The 27345-nt window shown below is 45.0% G+C and overlaps 1 protein-coding gene across 3 annotated transcripts in view; it reads right to left on the bottom strand.

Moving 5' to 3' along the window:
• KATNB1 (katanin regulatory subunit B1) overlaps positions 1-27345 on the bottom strand; it is a 558599-nt gene that overhangs the window by 128746 nt on the left and 402508 nt on the right. For all 3 annotated transcript variants that reach the window (XM_085640093.1, XM_085640095.1, XM_085640094.1), the window contains exons 16-17: positions 20068-20141; positions 18462-18584 (exon numbers count right to left, since the gene is read on the bottom strand). In XM_085640093.1, coding sequence (XP_085496219.1) covers positions 18462-18584; positions 20068-20141 — 197 coding nt within the window. The remainder of the gene's footprint in view (positions 1-18461; positions 18585-20067; positions 20142-27345) is intronic.

Raw genomic sequence — 27345 nt, 5'->3', positions numbered from 1 at the left:
GACTGCTAGCCACAGATTACTCACCTTTTCAATAGGTGCCAAAGCAGTACCTATTTGGAGGTGTGTGTTAAACAAGGAAGTCCAGCAGGACCGAAGAAGGCAAAATGCCCCTCTCGGCGGACCTTACTGTCCAGACAATAGTGCTTTGTGAATGTATGGGGGAACAACCATGTAACTGCCTGGATGATGTCCAGGAAAGGAACTTTGGCCCTAACAGAATGAGCACACAGACCTTCTGGACTTTGCATTTTGACCAAAGGGTAGTGGCATTGATGAAAAAGTATACATGCGTCTCCAATCAAGAGACGCCAAGGTTACTCCAAAATGCAGAAATACTGACATTGAGTGTTCTCTGCAGTGGCGAACATATCGAGCTAAGGTGCGTGGAAGAGATCTTGCACCACCTTCAGGCGTAGCTGCCACACGTGATCCACTAGGTGCCGACGGCTGACGTTGTCCGCCCTAGTGTTCAAACTGCCCGCCAGGTGGTTTACCACCAGGAAAATCCCTTGGTGATCTACCCATTTCCAGAGGCGCAGGGTCTCCTTGCACCAGGACCGTGACCACACCACACCCTGTTTGTTGCAGTGCCACATGGCGGTGGTGCTGTCTGTGAGCACCTGTACCAGCCATCCTTTGATGGAAGGAAGGAAGTTTGTCAACGCCAAGAAGATGGCCTTCAGCTCCAGAAGGTTGATATGGAGCCGGGACTCCGAAGGAGACTAGAGGCCTCTGATCTCTACCTCTTCCAACCAAGGAGCGAACCATCAGTCCCAACTATGAGCTCTGGTTAGGGAAGGGAAAGGGGTGTATGCTGCCCATTCAATAAAAGACCAGCAACCACCACTGCAGATCTTTTGCACTCTTCTCTAAAATCTGAACGTGGCTGGAGAGGTCTCCTTGATGTTGGCCTCACTGAGACTTCAGCTCCCACTGCCGAGTCTGCATATACAACCTGGTGTACTTGACCAGCAGGATGCTGGGAGCCATGAATTCCAGAAGCCTTAGAGTCGATCTCACTGAATTCCGGGACAAAGGATGAAAGATCAGGATCATAGCCTGAAAGTCCTGGACTCTCCTTTCCTGTAGAAAGGCACAAAACCGAATCATGTATAGAAGGGCTCAGATTGAAGGGAGCGTCTGCATAGAAGTCATGTTAATGAACCTCAAAGATGACAAAGAGGTTCACCTTAGTCTGAAGGTGGTTGACAATTGCCGAGGTTGAGTCCGCCTTCAACAACCAGTCATCCAGATAGTGGAAGACTGGGACCCATGACCTCTGAATGTGTGCTGACACCACCCCTATCACTTTTGTGAACACCCAAGGGGCACTGGCGAGACCAAAGGGAAGCCCCAGAGAAGTGGAAATGCTCCTGTCCAAACACAAACTGTAGGTAGCACTAATGGGCTTGCAGGTCGGCTATATGGATATAGGCATCCTGCAGGTCCAACACCATCATTTAGTCTCCAGGTCAAGGGTAGGCAAGACTTGGGCCAGTGTGAGCATTTTGAATTTCTCCTTCCAGATGAAGGCATTTGAGATGGCGCTAGCCTAAAATAGGATGATGGCCTCAGTCCTTCTTGGGCACCAGTAAGTAGCGGGAATTATCACAACATCCTACAACATCCTACTTCTGGTGCAGGCACCCTCCTGATAGCCCCTTTGGCCAAAATGGTTTGTACTTCCTACAGCAAAATGGAGATATGGCCTTCAGTCAAAATGGTTTGTACTTCCTACAGCAAAATGGAGATATGGCCTTCAGTCAGTCACTGGAGGGATGGTGGAAGGGGCGTCAGTGAGAGAATGAAAAACAGGACTTGTCCCTGCCAAACAATTTACTGGACCCACCGATCCGATGTTATGGCCTGCTACCCCAACAAGAATTGTCGGATCTTGCCTCTCAATGGATGGCTGTGCTCCACTAAGGGCAGGCTAAAGGTGTTTGCCGGGTGGGTAGTGGTGGTGTGTGGGGGGGTAGCTTGGGGCAGATTACACTTTGATTTTTGTTCATTGCGCATGTTTTCTGTCTTCGTTTAGAATACTATGATACCTTTTTTAATAGCGTTTGCAGTGCTCACTAATGGGGAGATGGTCCGGATTTGCCAGACAATATAACCCGGATTTATGAATGTGTCTGCTATGTTTCTTACCCCCTAACCAAAGGTTTCAGAAAGGCCAGTGAACACTAAGGGTGTAAAAGGGTGAATTGCACGATTATATGTGTTTGCCTCACACACTATGACACAGAGTGACTACAAGTAGTGGGCTAAACGTATTAGCATAGGAGAAACTCCTTATACACAATAGGCAGTGATTTGCTATTATAGGTCCTGAGGAACACCACCATACCCTTTAGGGCTGAACAAGGGTGGCTGGAACATGTAGTCCCACTTCTGATGCAGGGGATCACTAACTATCCCCAGAAGCATCATCTGTGTTTATAATCTTTTCCGAGCGCCCTGAAGCAAAATAAATTGTACAGAGGGGACCCAAGACCATTCTCGATACAGTACCGATCCCACCACAAGAAACATCTCTAATAAAAGCTCCCTTATTTGGAAGGTCGAGCCCACTACGATACAATAGGTGTTTTAAGTGAGTACTCTATGATGAAGCATGTCACTAGTGAACTCGACTGGGTACGAGTCCTTTAAAAAACAATAAGGGTTTTCCTGGTCAGGAAAGGATATTAGTAGTTTCTCTCTATATTGACTGAATTGTACACTTGGAAAAAGAGTAAACCCACTATAAATACTTCTACCTCCTCTAGTTGATATTCGATAGATCCATAATCAGACAGCTCTAGAAATTGGCTAATTTCCCCAACTTTCAGGAAATGGTTTGCGAATATGGCCAAAGTGAAGAACTACAAACAAACAACATGGTTTTACACTCTAATGCTACTAAGAAAGAAACAAAAAACTGGAGTTATTTTCCAGGTGACATCAGATTGTAGATGCGTTCTAATCTTATAAATTAGGATTTGATCAAAAGAGACCAATAACCATATCCATTTCCTGTTTTTTTGTTTTTAAATATTCAGTGACAAATATCATATTTAACTTGTTAATAATATAGGCATTTTGGATTCCACAATTAACAAAAACAGTGAAAGAAAAAAGAAATGGATAAAACTTATTGTAGAATGTCTTATATTTTAAATAAAAAATATGGAACATTCTACCACGGTGTGGTACTAAAGTTGGTGCCCAAGCACTTTAAAAGGGCTTAAACAAATAAACTGTCAGATTCTTAAGGGCCTTCTAAGCGCTGTGCAGTACTTTGCTTCTAGCTTATTAGAGACTGGCTAATTGTTCTTACTTTGTTCAAACGTGGAAATTGTTTTATGGGCTGAATGGAGTCGAGAATACAAGAATAATGACGGTTAATTTTACTTATTCTTATGTCCTAATCTTCTGAGTCAAATGCATGGGGAGATGGGAAGACAAGATTTACAGAGGACACAGGCAAGATGTTAGCCAAACATTCTCTTGATCATGAAAAGACTAAACAGCCATGTAAAAAGCATTGATGATATAGTGTTTATAGAAAGACGTGCCTTCTAGTTAGCAACTATGAACCTTTTTTTCCCAAAGAAGTGTTCTGCATAAGTCAGGGTCATGTAGACTCCTCAACTTCTAGTTATAGTTCTGCTGTTTCCAGAACAGTATGTGCTAGTGCATTTGCCTTTACTCTAAGATTTAAAATGCACCCATATGAAATTGTTCTTCACCAAGAAAACAGACTTTAGAATCTCTGAATCTGTCCTCATCTTCTGGGTTTCCTCATGCACGAGGATCAAAGAAGAACGTTCCATTAAACAGCAATTGCAACATCTTTTGTTATGCTTGAGAGACAGAAGTGAGCTTAAGTCAGGATAATCACACTGAAATGTCATGTTAGATGTCCGCTGTTGCCAGATCCTACACTTGCTACACTGATCAGGTTAGTTGAAGTTTGCATGACTTGCTTAACTATTTCCATAAAATCCTCCCTTTCCTTCATTGGAAGGTAGTCCAGGAATTTACTCACTGAATCCCACACACAGTGATCATAAAGGCTCAATAAGGAAGAGGAACTTGCATCTTTCACTGTACTAAATGAAGACTGGCACATTTTTCTTCCCGACAGAGTTTTTTCTTGTTTTTTTCCTCTTTCTCTAGCAGGTTAGAAGACACTGAGCCGCCTTCTTCACTGCAGCCACGACTAATGAAGCTGAAGGGGCCATCTCCTTTATGAATTTGGGGTGCCAGTCAGCTGCTTAAATCATATTTTTCAAGCGACATTTAAAAGCTCGAACAGAGGCAAGATTAAAAAACATATCAATTAAAGGCTCCAAGAGAATTTGAATAGAAGAACTACATGATGATATTAAGGTTTCATTTGACTACGTGTTGTAGTCTGCAGATTACATTTTCTCATAGTTCTATTCAAAAGCTCCTGGAACGCCACTATATCATTAAGAGGAAAATTCCAGGATAGTATTGATGCCACAAACAGTTGAGAAATCGCAGGAACAGAAGGCATTCAATTAAAGTCTGAATTCTAATGCAAAGGGCTGGCAGATTCAGATTGGACATTAGCATGACATCTGTCAGAAACTTTGCCTTCTTTGTGCCTCTTGCATGATTATCCAGCCAATGACACATCAGTGCACTTGTGGTGCTGTTCACTTGGTAACCTCATACCTACCTGACAATGTTGAAAAACAGGTTCAGCCCAGGGATCAACAGCCTACAGAAGATGGCTGATGAGGCTATTGGGGAAGAACCCGGCTGCAGAGAACTTAGCGCAGGAGGATGAGACTTCTCTTCTGAAGAACCAGCAACTGTTACATCTTCAGTGTGCAGAGGAGATGGAGAAGTTGGGATGATTCTGTTCCCGGTCCTATGAATAAATGCGACCCAGGTTTTTCCAAAGACAGAGATACTCTGGGTGACGCACAGCCCCCTCACCATCAAAAATTCCCTCAGCAGTCAAAGGTGCCTTGATGTTGAAAGTAAGATCTCTGAGCCCCTAAATGTTGATCTATGGATATGCTATGACAAGGACGTTTTGATATGGAGCACCTTGATGCGACAAAATCGGGAGTGTCGGTGAGGTCTAATCGCAGTCTAATTGGCTCCAGAAGCACCATTATGGGAAGAGGAGAAGGTGGAATCGAGACCTCTCACCTCCGAGGCAGAAGTGGATGCTGCAGATGATATCCTGCATTCACTTTTCCAATTCCTTGCCCGTGGTGAGCCCCTTCCATATTCCTTATCCTCCTATATAATACTCTCTAGCAAATCAGACAGTCCTTTGAGACATTGTGATCATCATTCCTCGACATGTCACATCCACAAGCTGGGCATTTATCAAAAAGTGCTGGTATAGTGACCAAAAGCGAATGCAAAAATTAAAGGCCCTCCGGAAAAGTAAGGGTAAGTTTGCACTTTTTTGTTCTTAGGTGTCAAATGAAGCTTAAAGTCCCCCCAACAAAAACAAAACAATGTCAATAGCCAAAAACAGCCTTAAACAATGCAGGATTGTTTTCAGGATCATCACCGCAGACTGAAACAAAGAAACCGCCAGAGTGTCACCATGTTGGGCATAATGGGATAGAGCAGTCTTCCAGGATTTTTAAAGAAACCGGGTTTCTTTTGGTGTGTATGCTTTGTTCTAGGACACCATTCAGTTTTCCATTTTGCTCCAAGTACAATGTTTGTAGTGTGGTGCTTGCCGTCTAACGCACACTAATTCGTCCTATGGCCCTTGTCATACCACTGGTATTTATTTTTCTTTTATACATTTTTTGTTATGTAGTGCAATCTAGACACAAAGGAAATAGAGTCTCGGGCCTTGAGTCATGAATGTCTGTGCTTGCATGCATGTGAAAGAACAAGTGAACGTGTGTGTGTGTGTGTGTGTGTGTGTGTGAAGGTCTTTGAACTTGTGCGAGGTAGCCGCACACATCTGGGCTGTACATCTGGGCTGTACATCTTTCTTAGGGCTGCTAATCTCCCTATGAACAGTCTTCGGCCATTACTTTACAGCCACTGATTTCTCTGTTATCTCTTTATTATCCTAATGTGTTCAAGTCGGAGGTGGGGTGACGGCTTGCAAGCGGTGGAACCGTTTCTTAGCAGGTCACCTCAGCTTGGAAAGCCCTATAAATGTACACATGTAGATTTACTCACATGCAAATTTACAACTACACCTCGGAGTAACTTTATGACGGTTCACCATTTCGGAATGTAAAGCTACACTTCGATACAGACTTGCATGCCTCCATGCCCTCGTGGCACCTCTTACACCAGGATTTATAGGTCTAAAGTTACTACTCTTAATTATTCACATGTAGGTGGAGGTACCCCTACGGTAAAGGGAAAAACTATAAAATGTAATAATTATTAAAAAATATTTTAATAACTCCATCTAAAATAAAGTACATTAACTTGTAATTCTTATTAACCAACAACCAACATTATTATTTAATAACACCCATTAACTAACAAATTAAATGTTTATTCACTAAGTGAACACAATATTTATTTAAAATAATTTAGAAAAAAGCACAACACTAGCATTCTTAATCATTGTTTAGAACATTTTATAAAAACATTTTATCTGTAATTATTTTTTTTATTAAAATGTTCAATGTTTATTTAAATATTTGTAAACAGAAAATTAAAAATAATGTATTCAATTAAAAAATAAATTGAATATTAAACTGATTGTTTTCATTAGGAGCATATTGCAGTACCTGTGAATGGCCATGTATTCTGCTGGACTGACTCCAAGGATGGGCGGGAATACATTTTCAATTGGGTCCTTTTAGCTGTAGTAACCTTGGATGTGCAGTTTGTGAATAGAAATGGGTTACTCTTTTGTAGGTGGGTTGTTGTATTTGCATTTCCCTCACCAAATTCCCCTTTACCCATTACTAAAACATACGCCTACATGTGTGAAGAACTCTGCAAATGTGGCTGAGACACCTGCATAGAAAAGAGATAGGAAAGGCGAAGGTCTCCGCTTGTAGGTCTGTGAATTGCATTTTGTAGTGCATGAGTAGTACTACTGTAGTATTACTAATGTGCTACAAGGTGAAATTCGTGAATAAGCCTCAGTTCTTTAAAGACATAAGCAATGCAGGCAGTGGATGTAGACCACAAAGCCCCACTTTCCAAAGAGTTGTATGGTAAAGTCATTGTAACAATCTCTCCACCACTCTCAATACCTACCTTTTCCATCTATAAGCCCAGTTCTCGACCCACTTTCTCAACACTTCACCTCACCCCCCAAGAATGCGCCTACAAAATTAAGCAAGCCTTTTTTTTTCTTTATGGTGCCGATCTGAGTTGGAATGGTAAACAAAAAAAAATGGTATGGGGAGGGGAAGCAACACAGAGAGGCGGTGCAGAATCTTGGAGAGCAAGTGAAGCAAGGGGAGCCTGGGGTGGTGAGGGGCAAAGCAACACAGTGGGTGTGGGGAATCGACAGGGAGGGCACGGTTGGGGGAAAACAAGCAAAAAGGAAGGTGAGGGAACAAGAGAACAGGAGAAAGTGCAACTTGCCATTCAGGGGAGAAGCACACACATGAAAAACCAATACAGGATAAAACAACAAGGGCATCACAGAGGAGAGCATGGGAAAAGCATATGGGCAGTGAAACAGCAACATGAACAAGCACGGAAAAAGGGGAGAAGTACACCAGGAAGAGAGCTGGAAAACATATGCAGTCTTGTAGAGTGCTTGAACAACAAAGGACTGCACGTATAGGGACTAGTGGAAGGACATAAGTAATGCTCCAGGGGAGGGACAAACACAAGAGGAAGGGGCACCTCACACAAGCTAATGGATAAGAAACAAGCAAATGAGAGAGACAACTAAGACAAACACATTAAGCAATGGACGGGCTCTAAGCCCACTAATAATATGCCTGCCAACAGACCGCACATGTTCTATCTAGTAGGCGAGACCTAAAGATGAAAGCGGATAGAATACTGATAAGGATGAAGCTAAATCAACACACTTAAATTTCTTTTTTTTCCCCCCCAAACAAGGTATCGTCACACAACGCCATATACCCTCTGTAGTGCATTTCCAGTGAACTAAGGTGTCCCAGGCGTCGGAACGGACGTACCATCCACAGGGCGGTGGGGGCCCACACCCAGGGGTGGCCCAGAGTGAAGGGCAAAAGGGAGCCTACAGGGGTCATGGGGCCTACAGCTGGAGAGTACCACCGCAGTGGTGGGCCATCATCCAGGTTATTTTGCCCTGAGCCGGGCAGTTTATCAAGGGAATAACTCAACTACACTGGCTTTCGGCTAGGAGTGTGCACTGTTGGACATGGCCTTCTTGGGGAATTTACCACAAAACATTTTGATTTTTTTCCCCTCCTAGTCTTTGCCGACTCCCTCTGTATGACCTTAGGGATCTGGCACCTTCCCACTGTACGGTAGAAGGAAGTTGCGCGGATTCCCCTCACCCGCATTGGACAAGGGGTGCGTAAGTGATAGGTCTAGGTGCTTTACCTCCGTGGACCCTGTAAACAGGTACACCACATACCCGGAAGGGGTGGTGTGGGGGGGGGGGGCTATGGCACTGGCTAGTAGTGGGACATAGCACTGAGTGTGCCACCCATCTGATATCCTGTCAACACTGTTTCAGGCCTGTACCTGCAGGCCTGTGGAGTGGCTTTGCTCCCGGCCTAGGCTGGCATTACTTACGCCTCAGCCAACCCAGTGTGGGTCATGCCATGCCCTGAGGGCACCCTACCCAGGCAAGCCCTTAAGGGCACAGGTGGATGGTAGGCTTAAGGCCAGGAGGGTACATATGGATGTTCCGTGTCCAGGTAGGGAGGAACCTCCCTGTGCCCTAGGTTTGCAAAACGTTCAATTCACAAACACTGTAACCTCACTATTGAAAGCAAAACATGTCTATGGGAATATTAATGTATCTTTGTCACATTTCTACAACTGTAACAGCCATAATGTTGTATATGCAATAACTTGCCCTTGCAACTTAATTTATATTGGGCAGACGACACAGAAAATTTGAATTAGAGTCTGCCAGCACCGGAGCAGAATACGGTGCCAAACGGCAAATGCACCCTTGGTTGAACATTTTGCAAACCTATGGCACACGGAGGATGACTTGAAGTGGCAAGTAATCAATGTGGTTCATCCACCGCCTCGCAGCTCCAACATCAGCAGCATCCTGAATAGGGAGGAACTAAAATGGATTTTACGGACTGATAGTCTCCATACTGGACTGAACTGTGTGGGGGAGTGGACAAATATGATCTGATTAATTACTTTCATGGACATTGGAGTACACACATAATGAACATGTAATTCTTATGGTTCCAATTGTCCCGGTTTCTCTGACATACCGCTGGATGCTGATATGCTTCTTTACCCATTATATGGCTTCAGTACAGATACTCCAACTGCACAAATTAGCTGCTATGGAGCTCTATCCCGACCTTATGATGACAATCTACTGTTACACTATAATAACACTGTGCTTCATGTTTTTTGTCGCCTATAATTATGCACAGCACAAGATTTTAATTGACATGCAATACATGTTGTTAATTGTATGCTAATATGTTTTCTCTGTCAGCATCCTATATTGGAACAATAACTATCTAGCCTTGTTGTAGTCTGCATCTCTTAACTGTGACGGATTGTTCAACATGTAGACGCTTGCTTCAAAATGTATAGTTTTATTATTGCCTGCAACCGAATGTGTCCTTCTAACCATATCTCTATGTTGTCCCCTTTTACTCCCATTTGAACCTTGCAGTCTTATTCACACTTACAACATTCCTTCAATGTATACGGGCCGAATCACACTTCCAACATGGCGCCCAATTCGACTGGCACGCAATATGTGTGGCGCTCCAGTCTTTATCAGGTGCGCGCATGCCCACCTACGGCAATCACGGCCGTACATCTTTCACACAGCACATGCTTCGGGTGTGCATACATTCACGATCAACCACATCGCTACAGGTAAGCAGCGACACCAAGGATTTTTAATTGCTCACGATCCCAACAGACTGCTACCCCAATAGCTAACTGGCCGTTTGTCTCTAGACAGGTTTCCCCTATCCTCGCTCCACAGTGAGCATCTAACACTTGAGCACCGTGTGTGGAATTACCACTCCAACTATCGCTAACGGAGAGAGGTAAGCCATGGCCGCCGCATGGTTCCTTAGCCTTGACAGAGGCCCTGCGACCTCTATGTTATTAATTTAATTGCTTTCAGCCCTAATAATACGCCCCCGTGCAGACCAGGGTTCACGGGCGGGGCTTTGGCCCCCAGTCACGGTTACTGTGGCCCCAGCTTGATTGAATATTATCCCTCCAACATACCTGACGTGCGGTCTACAGCTCAGACCCACAGTAAGTCTCCACCAGACTATGTTTATCCTCACTAGTTTTAGCTAATGCATGACATACAAGGCATCGCCAGATCGGCATTCTAACACCTCTGCATAACACCTCCGCATAATACTTTACATGGAATAATATGGTTGCACGAACGTGCTGATTGATGTACATAGGTTCACTCACTTTCCCCATATCTTCCACTTAGCACTCAATTGGAGTACACTGGCACACACCTGTGAGCCTTCCCTTAACTTCTTCCAAATTGCCTCTGGGGGTGACAAGGTTGCACGAGCGTATCGTTGGGTGTATATAGTCCTATTCCTCTATCACTCATCTCGAGAATACTGGTATACATCCCGTAGCCTTCCCTAACCTCTCTCAATTTCTTCTTTTCATCCTCTCTTTCTTCCCTCTGCCTCTCTCTCCTTCCCTCTGCCTCTCTCTCCTTCCCTCTCACCCTAACCCTTTGCCTTACTAACGCTACCTCTCAGGGATTTAGATTGACCAGTCCTGATGATGATCCCATAACCGTTGTTGGGGATCGAAACGTCGTCGACAACAACATCTTAACTCCGACTCAATATATTTTTTTTATTACTGTGGAGTACAAGATGTGTTTTCTATCGTAACTATTGTAATCTTTATCACTGAAAAGTCACCTTACCACTATATGCCTGAGGTCAGGAATTCTTTTGATTTCCAGAACCTTTTCACTTGTTGCTAACTTTATTGTATTTTCGTTCTTGTTTATCGAATGAGTAAATAAATGTAATAAGGTCCATTGGGACAACAATACACCCAACGCTGATTTCAGTTTTGTGGTTATAGACTAATATCTTCCATAATAGGGACAGCTGTTTCTAATAATATACTACTACCCTTGGTCCCTTCCGACTTACAGGGATCCCTTGTTCCTTTTCACAGAGAATGTGCCCTGGCATCTATGGCATTGTGGATAGGTTCCATGTCTGACAAACGCAGGCCAGTGAGTGCATACCTGCATCACTGGTGTTTTAACACCGGGGGCAGGCCTGTGTCCATGCGTTTGCACCTATGGTGCTAGTGGCAAGATGCCCGCAGTCGCAGGCCGGGTGTGCGCAATTGCACCCGTAAGGGGTTCGACCTGAGTCCCGGCTGGCCCAGACAGGGTGGTGAGCATGCATTCAGACCTAAGCTCCTAGGGCCTGGGTAAGCCCCAGGCCTGGTCTGCCATCGCAGATCGGTGTGAGCGCACTGACAGCAAACGTGATTAAACTGACAAGCAGCCTGCCATCGCAAGGCGCTGTATGTGTGCACCCCCAGCTATGGTGCCCGTGTATGCGTGTGCCACCAGCCATTGCAGGCCTGTGCACAAGCACGGACACAGGTATTAGTTTAACCCATGTCCAGTCTGCTGTGGCAGACTTGAAGGCGCATATGCATCCCTAGTGCTGGGGACTATGTGTCCAACCTGCCATCGCAGGTCAGGAGCGCACTAGCAAATGTGCGCCCACGTAGTGAGGAATACCTGTGTTTTTTCACTACCTATCAGGCTTGCTCTTCCCATAGGTTAACGTGGTTGACATTACTACGGGCTGCAATAGTGGATTGCAGTGGAGCAGCCTCATGACGTGTCCTATCAATGGATTTGTCATACCAAACCCTTTTCAATGGTAAAAGGGATTTTGACATAACTTGCTTAGAAATGCCACTTACACATTATGTACATTTCTATGCTCTGAGAGTCTTGTGTTCAGTGGTACCTGGCTCTAGTGGACACCAGGGTTGGGGGAGTACATCTGTGCATTCCCCAAGAGGCAGCCATAAACCATGGGCATTCCATGAGTACAGCAGACCTCTGCAATTTGAGCGCTGAATGGGATAGATAAGAGAGAGAGGTTTTGACACTTAGCCTCTAGGGGCCGGATCATGGCCCCACTAAAGATTAAGATCTGCATTCCAAGGCTCCATGGCAGACATGCCTACCATTTAGGGGAGACATCTGTGGTTCAAAGGGAAACTCCTCTAAACCACCCCTAACTTAAAAGACACACTATAGTATAACTATGGGTGCCATCCTTTAGCAAAGGGTGAGATGTGCTTGCGGGGACACGAGACCGGAGAACCCGGACTGCGTGGTGCACATTGCCAGAGGACTCTATGTGCAGATGGAGGATAATTGCCCATGAAGGGAACACCATGCCCTTTCTAAATAGTGGCTGGCCTGGGCTGGGCTGAAGACCTGTGAAGTATGGCGCCCTGAAGCGTGTTCTCCGAGGGTCCGTCTGTGGGCCTCCTGTTCTCCTGGAGATCTCAGGGACATCAAATATCTCCTGAGAAGAACCTACACCATCTATCCATGAAATAAGGAGAGCAATACCCTCTCAAGTGCCCACATCGGCTACTGAACCCAACCGGATAGCGCGGTGTGAGAGTGGAATTAAGACTTAAGCCTGGAGACCAGACTGTCTAGTGGGGAGCCCCAGGAATCTTGCCCGCATTTAAGGCTTGTGGTCCCTGTACAACATCTAGTTGGTGTGGCGCGGATTTGCTAATTGCAGGACCCCGTTTCGTCGATCGTGTTGCATCTCTCGTGCAACACACCAACTGCATGCTCATTGAGTGCAGCGTTCGATTCACAGGGTGCGACCCTCGGAGGTGGGGGTGTACCCTTAGTAGTGCCTCATTCTACCGCATGTGGGTCTGCTGAACTGGTGCCGGTGATCGGACATGTCTGGTGCATCGTGTACCGACTGGGGAGCCTCTCCCGACTGTGGTGCCTCCTCTTACGAGAGGCTCCCCTGTGCTACTTCCCATTCATCGGTTGTTTCCTTTTGACACTCATCACGGCGACCAACGGCCCTCTCCACACCTGGTCCCTCCTGAAGACATCTTAGCACCAGTTAGGAATGAGAAATTGTGACTAAGTTGAAGGAACGGTTCTGAGACAGCTTGGAAGCGGGTCAAGAGACTGTGTGGCTCCTTTGTGCTTTGAGACCTGTGGGTGAACTTCCCGAGTGGCTGCTAACCTTCCCTTGTTTACATCTACCTTCTAATTAAAACTTGCTACATATCTCCAACTGCTTCCAGAGGAAGGACCCAGACTAAGTGTGGCATCAGCCGCGTGCGGCCCAGTGTCATGGAGGCGGGCTGATTATCTTCCATCCAAGGTTATAGGACAATTGGGGTGAACTGGAGGGTGGAGGGAGGAGGGAGGCTGGGAGCAGGGAGTTGCGGGGTGACATCCATTGACCTGCTGGGTATCAGTGGCGCTGCATTAGGGTGCCGAGTGCGTATGTGTGCAAGAGTGTTCTGTAGTGAATAGGTGATACCTGTCGCACCAAGTCGCAGTGCAAAGTGAGTGTGAGTGAGTGGGATTGATTGTCTGCGGCCCACCTGTGATTCACAACACTGGCTAGCGGTGCCGCTTTATGCTCTGATTTAATGCCAAAAATTAAAATACATTCGGCATTGGGTTAAATGGCATGGTTCTGGCCCACAGTGCTGTTGAAAGGTATTCTATTTTTATGTGTGTACCTATCTTTGATATCGTTGTGACCTAGGGTGTACCATATAACCATGTGGGACGGTATTATCAGAATGGTTAGGGTGGGCTTGTGGTGGAATGCATTTGGCACTGCATAAGGGTGCAGTCTCTTTTGGGGGGATAAATTAAGAATTGTTCACAGTGTGCATACTATTGATGTCAGAACCATACGGGTGGGCCTAGTACTGCTATTAATATTTGCAAATGTGTTTTAAGACCCAAAATGACATATTCATGTTATAATTATGAAATGTGTGTTGAATACAAGTGTTTTTACATACATCCTGTTTGAAGTCTCTTGTGACGCTCAGTGTATTTATAGTGTGTGACTGCTGTGCCTTTGCTTTAAAAATTGCCTCTTAATTAAGCCTGACCGCTCAGTGCCAAGCTACCCAAGGGTGAACACAGGTTATGCAGCAAGTGTAATCACTCGCCCTTGATGGGAGCAGTAGTTTCAGCCTGGCTAGGGGCATATCTTCAGCCAACAAGAAAGTGCAGGTTTCGCCATCCCCTCATCTGCATGTCTTACACTCATCACTTTCCTTTTCAGCACCCTCTTTTCACCCTCTACTGAATGCAGTTCCTCTCATCCCCTTCACTTCAGTAACCCCAAACACACAATGCACCAACTTGCCTGTAAGCACTGTATTTTCTTTTACTTTTGCCTTGACAACTGTGTACATTCATCACACACGCACATTTGCACAGAATCACAATGATAATTGGAATACATGGCCATTGCTCTGTACGCTTTGCAGAGGCCAAGGATTTTACAGCCATGAATTCTGAACACTTTTTTGACCTACTGTTAAGCCCAGCGAGAAACTTGTACTGCTTTCAACCTCAACTCCAGAGTGTTCATTTGTGATCCTTTATAAACACCTGGAAGCGACTCAAGTTGAGCGGATGCACTATATAAGAGTGCCATGTAAAACGAAAAAAACAAAACCAGAAAAAATAACATCTTGGAAATTGATAACTCTTCAAGGGTATGCAAGATTAGGTAAAACATGAGGAATATAAACAGGAACTAAATCTTTGCCATGGATTACCTTAACATTTATACCATTCATTTATAGATTGAAGCCTATCAGACAGCCCAGCTGTCTCGTTCGCTAACAACATCTTAAGGACATTCGGAAAGCTTAATTGGGAATGCATTCCACCCATTGCTGATCATTGGATTTGTGGTTCGTAACTCACATTTTCTTGCCTTATATTTGCTGGGTTTGTTTTAGGCTGTCCAGCTTGAGTTTGTCCCTTCCGTGGCCAAAACCTTATTTACTGTATTTTTCTACCAGTACTAGCTTTCTGTAAACAGGTTTTTGAATCGTGTTCTTATCTTGTTACATTTGCGTTGCATTCAGAGACAGAGGTCAAATGTCAGACCTGGTCTTCCAAAGGAGTTTGGTGTTTACTTTTCTTTCTCTGATTTCAAAGTGAGAGGATTTATGTGACAATCATGCGGACTACTGGGGGTGTGCTTAAGGAAGGCTGTACGATGTTATTTTTTTTTTAGCACACAAACAAATTTAGATGTTTGTAAATGAACTGTGCATTTGTTTCAGATTTAGTTAAGCACAAATGAAGCACATTTTCTGGTAATTCAGAAGTGTGGTGAAAAAAATATTTGAATACGATCAAAATCAATCAAAACACTAGGTGATGACATTTCGACATATTATCGTTTGTGTGCTTTATACTTATATCAGTAAAACTCTATGTCTGAGCAAACGTATCTGTCATTTCAACTGAAGATGTGTTGTTTGTAATGTCAGTGCACTACCACACCATGCATACTCCACTTTACTCACTCACCGCTGTAGCACTCCACACCACCGCACTCTACACCAATCCAGACTATGCCACTCCACTTTACGCCACTTCACACTGCATCATTGCATTCTGCTATCCTCTACTCGACACCACTCTACTGTACTATGCACCACTGTACTCTACACCACTCAAGTCTAGGCCACTCCACTCTATGGCAATCTACTCTGCAAAACTGCACTCTACGACACTGCACTCTACTCTGTACCACTCCACTCTACACCAGTGCACTCTATTCGAACCCACTCTGTCACTTTAATCTACGCTGCACTACTGCACTCTATGGTACTTCACTCTACCCTGCAGCACTCCACTCTACATCACCTCACTCTACATCACCTCACTCTACTCAATCTACTCTACACCACTGCACTCTGCGCCACTCTATGCTGCACCTGTCTACTCTGCACAATTGCACTCTACACCACTTTACTCATAATCAAAGCATTCTATGCCAATCTATTATGCACCACTGCTCTCTACGCTACTTTACACCACTATATGCCAATGCACTCTACAACACTCCACTGTGCAACTGATCTCTAGGCTACTCTACACCACTACTCTTCTCTTCACTCTACTTTACTACACTTTGAATCACTCCACTCTGCGCTACTGCACTCTACCATGCACCACTCCACATCGCTCCATGCCTCTTCACTCTAAGCCACTCTACCCTGCAAAACTGCACTCTCCACCACTGAACTCTACATCACTGCACTCTACTCTGCACCACTCTATGCCAGTGCACTATATGGAACAACACTGTACTCTGCATTGCTCCACTCTATGCCACTGCTCTCTTCACCAACCCAATCTACTCTACTCTGCAGCACTGCACTTTACAACACTGCATTCTATGACACTATGTCACTGCACTCAACGCCATTTCACTCTAGTCTGAAACAATCAACTCTACGCGACTGCACTCTATGCCATTGCCATCTACCCTACACCACTTCACACTACTCTATTCTACACTACTACACTCTACATGACTTTACTCAAAACGAATACACTCTACGCCAATGCACTCTACACCAGTCTACTCTGCAACACTGCACTGTACGCCACTCTACTTTTAAGCATTGCACTTTATGTCTATGAACTCTATGCCAATCTATTCGACTCTGCACCACTGTAATCTTCGCAACTGCTCTCTACAACACTTTATTCTGCACCATTCTACTCTACACCACTGCACTCTACGCCACTCTACTCTGTACCACTGCACTCTACTCCACTCTACTCTGTACCACTGCACTCTACTCTGCACCACCCTACGCAAGTAAACTTTAGTCGGCATCACCCTACTCTACACCAATGCACTCTACCCCACTCTACTATGCACCACAGTGTTCATCACCACTGCTTTCTTCCTCACTCTACTCCACACTAATCCACTCTATGCCACTCCATTCTACTCCACTGCACTCTAATCCGTGCCATTCCACTCAAATACAGTGCACTTTACACCACTACTCGATGCCACTCTACTCTATCCTGCACCACACCACCTCTCTCTACTTTGAAACAATCTACTCGATGCCACTATACTTTAAGCCACTGTACTCTACGATGTGCCACTCTATCCCACCCTGCGCCACTCCACTGTACACCACTTTACTTAAAACCAATGCACACAATTCCAACTACTCTGCACTCCTGCACTCTACGCCACTGTACTCTGCAACACTCTACACCATTATGGCTACGCCCCTCTATTCCACTCTGCACCATGATACTTTATGCCACTGCTTTCTACACTACTCATTGCGTCTGAACTCTACACCAATGCATTTTACACCACTGCACTCCACTCCAACCTAAGCTACTCTGCAAGATTGCTTTCTCTGCCACTGATTTCTACGCTACTCTGCACCACTGCACTTTAATCTGCACCACTCAACTCTATGCCAATGCATTTTACGACACTACACTCTGTATCACTCCAGTTTATGCCACTGCACTCTACTTTTCCCCCATTGCATTCCATGCCCCTGCACTCTACACCTCTGCACTCTAACTTGTGCCACTATACTCTACCCTGCACCACTCCACTCTACTCTGAAACACTCTACTCCACCCTGCACCACTGAACTAAATGCCATTGTACTCCATGGCACTGTAATCTACACTGCATCACTACACTCTACACCACTGCACTCTACATAATTTTACTCAAAACCAATGCACTCTGCGCCAATCTACTCAGCCCCACTGTACTCTAAGCCACTTCATTCTAGGCCACTCTACTCTACGACAAGCTACTCCTTTAAACTCTACTCCTCTCTACGACACTACTCCACTGTGTCACTCTATTCTACGACACACTACTCCACTCTATGCCACTCCACGACAAGGAAAAAGAAAGCGATCAGTATTTTACTATTACAGTTAATGACATGAATATAGGGCCCAACATGGACCTGTTTCAATGTCTGTTTTTAAGTGGGACAGGTCCCTCTGTGACCCAGAGGGACCTAGCCCACTTAAACCCTGCCCTATTTCCTCTTCCTCCAACTCTGCTCCCTATATCACTCAAGCATACAAGAATAACCTCATATACATAAAGGTTCCAGAACAGTGTACTCATACACTTATCAGATTACCCTTCTTATTTTTAAGGCAAACCTTCCACTAAAAAGTAAAAATGTTGCTTGTACAAACAAGATTCCTAGTGTTGCATGAACAATTCTCTTTGAAAAGTTTCACTTACCGGGAGGAAGTCAGAAGCTTTCAGCCCAACAGGTTCTGTCCGGGTGCTGGAGATAATGGGAGATTCAGGAACCCGTTCATTAGGAGTAGAGGATGCTATAGGAGCCTGTTGCAAATGCTCTGGCTGAGAGGCAGAAGGGAGAATGAGTCCCAACACACATAATAGAATAACAAAGGTGATCAATTTGAGGTCTCTGCAAGGTTAAAATATGCACCCAAAATAGGCAGATACATTTACAAACCGCATTATTGAATTAGCTATGATGATATCTAGGACACCCATTGCTATCCATGAGAAATCACTCCATGCCCCTGTGGTCTCCACATGTAGATTAGAACAATGCAAGTGGTTGCAAGCGAAAGACATCACATCAAATCGCATCAATTTCAAACCTGGGAGATCTGCAGGCAGCTCTGTTTGCATAATCTTGCGGCGTTTTTCTGTAACTCAGCAGAATTAAGCTCCACGAGTTCCCCCACCCTTAGTTAAAACCAGTAAAATAATGTTTTTAAAAAGAAGTTTGCACTTACAACTATAGGTACCAGAGACCCATGTATTTTTCGTAATGGTTAGTTATATATAACTTTCCATATACCTTGTATGATCTAAATGACCACATCACTACCAATTAGATCATCCTAAAACAATCTGCTCCCACCCTCCAAGGAATTAGCTAATACACCATAACTGATGGCCTCCCACTAACATCAAACTGATAAGGCCACAGTAACTGTCTCCAAAAAATGAACAAGGTAGGCACTATAGGCAGTTCACCAACCAATTATTGGCTACAGCATTTCACATGACTACTCAACAACACACTGTAGCTTCCTAGAGACCTTTCATTTCAACTGAAACATCCCTGGCCTACCTCAAGTGACCTGCCACCTCTCAGTGGACTAGCCCACATTTAAGATGCAACGTATTTCAGTCACCTTCGCACCAACTCAAATTTCAGCTGCAATACAATCTGTTTATTGGTGTGCCAATATTGTGTAATTTGGCAGGTCATCCTACAAGATGAGACACCATAGAAGCCCATCGGTTCTGCCAGCCTAATATTAACTGGGAGACATGTTATTCAAATTGCTAACCGCAGAACATTTGAAGACAGCAGCTACTCAAATAGCAGTCGCAAGATCATTCTATTTGACTTGCTCTGCAAGAGTCAGAACCTTCTCAGTGGGGGATCTTAGCAGACTAGCATCCATCATCCATTTATGGTACTAGAAGAAAGGCTACTCAGTCAGTAGTCCATTCCAGGGAGAATCGACACTGCACTGTCAACAAGCAAACAATCCCAGACCTTTTGCCCAGTAACAAACATGATAACATCAAAATGAAGTCTGTCATCTCTGTAGTCAAGTTATTAGCCATTGGATCATCTTGTGTGAACGTCTACTATGTTACCCACTTTGCTTTAGCTTAGTATCAACATCTTTTTATGAAGGCAAGGGCAGCTTTATCTAATTTTAGACCTCCAAACAAAAAGTGAATGTGTAAAGTCATAAAATACAACAGTCCCCAATGTCCTGGATACCACTCCAGTTTTCTGGGGGTTTGGAAAAAGACTGGTAAACAGATTCTAAGTGCCTGGAATACATACATTTGCCTTCTTTGGTGCTGGTGTCAAAAGGTCAACTGCTATATTGGGCTTCACAATTTCTTTCACAATAGATTCTGCATGAAAAAGGAAAAAGGATCATTAGATCTGTCATCCATAACAGCACATGACCTGCCTTCACAAACAAATTCTGGTTGTATGAATAGCAGAAAAATCTGGAAAGGTTTTTCACCATAGAGAGTACGCCCAAAGCAGGCTCAGATATGTGAATGTATTTGAAATAATCTTGTATAGCTGGTTGCCCAACCTGACGTTTAATTTCTACGTTTCACAAAAAGTATTGAATACATGTCTTTAAACATACACTTCATAAGAATGTAATGAATACCTTTAATATGAGCACTGCAAAATAAATTACTGGCTATACTGTGAAAACACGAGGCTGTATGAAGGCCTAAGAATGTAAACATGACATGAATAAAAGGTTAAGAAAGGAACATCACTAACATATGGCTGAAAAGAAAATGAAATAAAACTATAAAACAATGAAACGTTGTGCACTTAATAACGTGCGATTTACTGAATGTTTACCAGGGAATTATGCGATAGTAACATCAGTATGTCTGTCAAAAAGCTCCTACACTTTTTCAGGGTTTCCCTCGTGTTGCAGTTGTAGGAGACAAAGGGTGCAGTAGGTTGAAATCTAATAGGATTTCTAAGTCCGGTCAAACTAGTTTAAGAACAGAAGTAGCAGAAAGCTTATACAAAAGATACAGGCCAACTTTCTAGGTTTAGGCTGGACTTTTAGTGGTAAATACACCAGTGTTTTGCATATTTTTTGATCAGCAAATACGTTAAGGTAATGTAATTAGCCAGTTAATGCGTTTTGAAGAGGTCGTGTTTTTAATCTAAATTGTTTAAAGCATCCCCTTCAGCAGCACTGGTTTCAGCATTAACTGCTATGCTGAAATTCTCAACTGGGATAACACTGCTACGGTGCCATGAGAAAGGACAGAGCAGCGCATCATCTACGTAAACTACGCAAAGCTTACCATCCTGGATAATAGAATGCTCCTTATATTGAGAATCACTATGCCACTATTGGTCTTGAGATAGTTAAGATAACTGGCCTGTATACTAAATCCCTACACTTTAAATCTCAGGCTCGAATCCCTGCCATCAGCTAAGGCAGAAGCAGCTAGCCCTTTGTGTAAGTTTGTGGTTATGACAATCAATGATATCAATTACAAAACCTATTCTGTGGCACATTTTTCATGATTGAGACTTTGATCGTAAAACCGTTGCCAATCAAGGCAAGATCAGAGATTGCTTCTTTGGTTGTCGTGTATCAAGGGTTTGAAAGTACTGCACTGCAAAGAAAACAATCAACAAAATCAACAACGCAAAGCTAGTAGTCCTAGGTAATGCTCTGTCGGTAGGGCTTTGGCTGCTGAACTTGGGCCTAAGCTATGGCCAGCTTGTAAAAACAATGCAACTTCTCTACCAACTATCTCTACTTCTTTAGCTGCCTCTCACAAGCCTAGTACTGTGACGTGTGTGCTTATTAACGCAAGGTCACAAGTGAACCATAGCGTAGAATTCACTCTCTTTCTTGAAGCACGCCATACTTCTCTTATCTTTATTACAGAGACCTGGGTGGACTCATCTTCTAGCCCTGACATCCTATTCTCTATTCCTGCCGGCTTCTATATTTTCAGGCTGGACCGCATGGGTAAACGGGGAGGTGGCATTGCAATCATTTATAGAGCTAAATTAACGGTCCGATTCTCACCTCTATCATCCCCGCTATGTGAAGCAGTCTCTTTCTGCGTAGAAATGTCCAACACGCAGATCTTTAAAGGCACTGCTATTTATTACCCAACTGGCCCACGTTCTTCCTTGGCCCAAGAGATTGGTAGTCTCCTAGAGGCTGATATCTTGCTAAGTGACCACACAGTCCTTGGCGATTTTAATTTTGCTCAGGACACTTACTCTGGTAATGACAATGCAACCCTACTTCTGACGATGTCCTCGCTTAGTCTGGAACCAGTGGATAGTCCCACACACCAACCTAGCCATCTTTGGGTAACATAAGAACCCTTCTCCTTGTCTGGTGCAATCATAGGGCTATTTTCTTTGACATCAAGCTCAGGCAAATAGTGCAAGGGCCTTTAGCCAATCCATCTTGGATCTCCTAACATGCATGTCAAAAGATCCAAGCGCCAGCACTTTCTCAACTGCTAGAAGACACACTTCGCGGGCCATCAAAAAATGTTGAGATGGCAGTCTGGCAGTACACAAACTGGTTAGATACTGTCACTACTTCCTTGGCATCTGTGAAAAGGACCAAGATAAAACGAGATCAAATATCTGCCCGATGGTTCTCCAATTACCTAAGGGCCCTTAAACAGGCCTTCACGAGACAGGAGAAATGATGGAGAGCTGGCTATTGTTATTCGGAAAAGGCCAAATATAAGATCTGTTGATTCGCAAGGAAAAATCGACAAACTTCACAAACAAAATTGAGGCAGCAGTAAAATCCTCAAAAGAACTTTTCGCTACAGCTAAAAAACCTGCCACAAACACTTCATCCTTGCCTAAAGATTGTATCTAATCTTTTTGATACACTGTAGTGGAGGCCTTTTTCCTCAAAGTTGAAGATGTTTACAAAAACTTTTCTCGTCTTAGATCAGTATCCTCCTCAGTCTTGCAATCTTCCTTACAATCTGATATGGACTCCTTACTTAGCCATTTCACTCGACCTTCTAGGGATGAGGTTACAAAACCGATTAAAGACCTCCAAAACGGGTTCGCTGTGTGACCCCTGCCCTCCTAGAGTTGCCATCCTCGCAGCTGAGACTATCAAGCATTTACTGGCAGATATCTTCCAACTGATGTGCCACTCAGGATTATTTCCTTCAGCCTGGAAGAAATTCAGATTTACCGTTAATTAAAAAACCTTCGCTTGATCCATGAGACCCTAGTAGTTATTGTCCCATTTCCTGTCTTCCACTGCCTGCCAAGATTATTGAAAAGGTCCCGAACAATAATTGGTGGAGCAAATCCATGCCAACAACCTTCTGGTTGTCACCCAATTAGGTCTTCTTGCTGGGCACAGTTCGGAGACTGCCCTTATTAAAGCTACTGAGGAGATCAGGATGTCACAATCAGGGGTGAAGAGCTGCCCTGATCCTGCTTTATCTGTCAGCAGCCTTTGATATTGTGAATCACGGGCTGCTGATGGATCGTTGGGCAGGATCGGGGTGACCAGAACAGCCTGGGAGTTGCTAAACTCTTTCCTCACCGGTCGAGAGCAATCGGTACAACTTGGTGACTTTCTCTCTCCCTCTTTCTCTCTTTCTTGCGGAGTCTCCCAGGGGTCCTCGCTTAACACTCTTTAACATATATGGCACACCCATGGCAGAAATGATACAATCTTTTGGTTTTGCCTTGCCATCCTATGCCGATGACACACAAATCGTCATCTCGCTGGCTACGGAGGACAAGTGTGTTGCTGCAAACTTTTGTGACTGCATGAAGGCAGTTAGTTTGTGGATGGTTATGTACTGCCTCAACCTCAATTCTGGTACAGCGGAGGTTGTTGCTGTTTGGGATATATATACATATATATATATATATATATATGAGAACCTGGGGCAAAAAATTGTTAGAAAAAAAAGTGGTTCACTTATGCCAAATGATCTCAAGAGTGTTAAAAACCCCTGGGGTCTTAAAGAATTTTTTGCAGACCCAACAATACGTAATAAACAAGAGGCAAGTCTAAAAGGCAGGACAATACTTAACGCTGTAATGCAATTGATTTATTAACAGCATCTTTGAGACATTTTTTGTGTGTATATCATGATCTATTGGACACATGTAAGTGAAGGAAATGTGCAGTGGTAAGTGAGAATATTTAAAACATACAGTAATTCAAAACAACAAGATGCTTAGACTCCTTTATGTATTTATTTATATAAATAAATGGGAGTAAAGTTGATCTGTGGTAGACTGCGTTTCAATTACATAACATTTAGATCATTAGGACAAGGAGTACAAGCACCTAGTATTTTTTGGGGGGGAGCTCCAAATCTACCAAGAAAACAGGAATGAAAACAGATATGTGAGAAAAGCCTATTCCAAAAAATATTGCCACGTGGGCTAGTGGGTTGGAGACTTGATGAGCGTATTGAGCCACATCAGACTTGTTGAGTGAAAACAGGACGCCGAGTGGGAGCTCCGGTGTCTCAGGACAAAGCGCGTAGGTTGTCCCTTGCAGTAGTATAAATTAATAACGATAGTCTATATATGAGGACGCGTAGGTGTCACTTGCAGTGGTGTGAATTAAACACAATAGTCCACATACAAGGTCGCTGCCAGCCAAGATAGCGAGCCGTTGACTTGATGGCCTCGGAGAGCAACAATAATTTCCACCCCAGTGAGTCCAGACGCCGAGTGGGAGCTCCGATGTCACAGTTCAATCGGTTTTAAATATTCGCACGTACCCCTGCACGTTTCCTTCACTTATTTGTGAGCACCAGATCATGATACACACAGACAAATGTCTCAATATATATGCAATGAATACATCAATTGCAATACAACATCTGATAGAGACTTCTAGCTGCATATTCCTTACCTTTGAATTTCCCAGGCGTCAGGCTGGATTCGGAAACTTTTACTGAGCAATACCCTTTGCACGCGACGTTGGTGGCTCCATTCGGCTCTGCATGACGTCGGCGTCATCGTAGCGTCGGTTATGACGCTGGGGTGCCTATATAGGCGCCACCCAGGCGCGCGGACGTCAGTTCTTTTCTTTCGCTGCCAGTTAAGCACCGATCCAGGAAGACCTACCCCTCCGACGCTTTTTGGCAGGCTTTTTCTCAACTTTTGTTGATTTATTTTTACATTTTTCGACTTTGTGTGCGAGGGATATCTTCGAGGAAGACAGGTTTTGAGCCGTGCAGCACTTGTTCCCGCATGATGTTGGTCAAAGATTCCCACCGCATATATCTGTGGTGTCTCGAGCGTGACCACGATATGAATTTGTGTTCGGACTGTCGGGCGATGGCTCTGAAGACTTTGAGGGAGTGGGTGATAAAGTTACTCGCGGCCCGGCAGTCGACACGTCAAGTGAGACTCCGAGGAGGTCACGGTGCCGATCAAAGAAGAGGAGAAGGAGGAGGAGGTCGCGAGACTGCTCACGGAGCCCTATGTCCTTTTCCTCCCATTCAAGGTCCTCGGGACACTCAGGGAAGAGGCATAAGGAGAAGAAGAAACTTCACATCAACTGGTGGCCGTCGTCGAGAGAGGTAAGGAGCACCGAAGCTCTAGGCACGGTTCCGCGGAGCCAGGGCCAGAGTTGACTTCGCGTCTCCCCTCCTTTCCTCCCGCTTAAATAAAAGTATTACGAGGCCATGCGCTGCATATTTGAGCGGAACTACCCCACTGGTGAGCCTACGGGCCCCATGGAGTCGGAAGGGTCCCCATTGTTTTTTACGCCATCGGCTCCGGCCACGACGAGGGTGGGACCCCAGGGATCCAATCCCGGATCCGGTTTGTCGCATTTCATGCCAACGTGACCTTCTCCGGCGTTGAATACGAAGTCGGTGCCTGCGACGTCACCAATGCCAGTTGGTGGTGCAAGCCCCAGCCTCATCCTCAACGACACGAGCTGGAACGGCGTTGATCAACGCAGATTCTGCCAACGACAGAACCCAGAGGTTCTATGTTGTCACCTGTGCACTTTGAGGATGTGCTAGGCTCAGGAGAGGAATAGGAAGGGTCTGGGGACCCTTTTGAAACCTAGGAAGTCTCTTAGAAGAATTTGGACTGGCATGGGGAACTTGGGGAGGCTAGTGGACTGGATACTTCTCCAGATACTGCATGCTCTCTCCGCCAACAGTGGCTATGGAGGAGGGGGCATCCTATGCCATGGTGCTTAATAGGGCAGCCAAGGTCCTTGAACTGGAGCTGCCCTCGGTGCAGGTCAGGACTAATCTCCTGACTGAGGTGCTTCAACCTGGGACTTCCACGTCCGAACCCCTGTTGCCCTTTAATGAGGCACTTACAGACACCCTTCTAAGAACATGGTCCAAACCTAGCACAGGGGCTCCTGTTATTAGGATGATTGCCGCCGCCATCACCCAGCTCCGGGCGACCCCCAATTCCTCAGCCAACACCCCACCCCAGAGAGTTTGGCGGTGCAGGCCTCTACGTCCCAAGGCACATTCCCTCCACCCCTACAGATAGGGGACCCTAGAGGTTGGATTAATTCAGGAAGAAGTGGATTTCTTCCTCCAGCCTGGCATTGAAGTCGGTGAATACTGCATGCGTATTGGGCCGTTTCTCCCATTCCCTTTGGGAGATGGTTGCGCAAGTGTAGCCACAAGTCCTGGAGGAGGCCCGGGCTGTGCTCTCCCAAGCTGTCAAGGATGGGAGAGACAGCTAAATTCACCATATGGTGTGGCCTAGATACAACCGATTTGTTGGGCAGATCGATTTCAACATCGGTGGCCTTGAGGCACCATGCCTGGCTTTGTACAACTGGCTTCTTGTGGCCAGTCTTCCTTTCTCCCATTTTGTGGCAACAGAAGGTATTCCCAGCCGCGTCAGCCATAACCAATCCACTGTCACGCACAGATTATCCAAGCCGTGCGAGGACGAAGACGCAGTACATTCCGATCTAGGAATGCAGGCCAGAAGTCGTCGACCACACTGCCCCCAGCAGCCACAGCCTCCAAGCAACCCTAGGCAGATTCTGCAGGACCACACTGCTCCAGTTGGTGGGAGAATTCATCATCTTCCCCACTGGAGATCCATAACATCGGACAAGTGGGTCTTGCAGATTGTCCAGGAGGGCTATTCCCTACCTTTTCTTTCTTTTCCTCCTCCCATTTTGCCAAACCAGGAAAAGCTGGGGGAGGAACATTTAAAGTTGCTCCAAGAGGAAGTTACGGCTCTCTTGGCCAAGGGAGCTATAGAAAGGGTCCCTGTTTCAGTAGTAGGCAGTGGCTGTTATTACTGCTACTTTCGGATTCCGAAGAACAAGGGACTACAGCCCATTTTAGAACTTCGGACCATCAATCTCTTCCACAAGAAGGAGAAATTCAAAATGCTCACTCTGGCTCAGGTCTAGTCTGCCCTAGGCCAAGAAGATTGGATGGTAGCGTTGGACCTGCAGGATGCGTATTTTCACATTCCCAACCTGCCGGGCCACAGTTGTCACCTGCTGTTCAAGGTAGGCCGCGAGCACTTTCAGTTTACCGTGCTCCCCTTCGGCCTTACCATTGCCCCTCGGGTGTTCACCAAGGTGATGGT

The sequence above is a fragment of the Triturus cristatus genome, chromosome 12, assembly GCF_964204655.1.
Source record: "Triturus cristatus chromosome 12, aTriCri1.1, whole genome shotgun sequence".
NCBI lineage: Eukaryota > Metazoa > Chordata > Amphibia > Caudata > Salamandridae > Triturus > Triturus cristatus.
The sequence above is the reverse complement of the archived record's forward strand: the minus strand, read 5'-3'. Positions and strand labels throughout refer to the sequence as shown.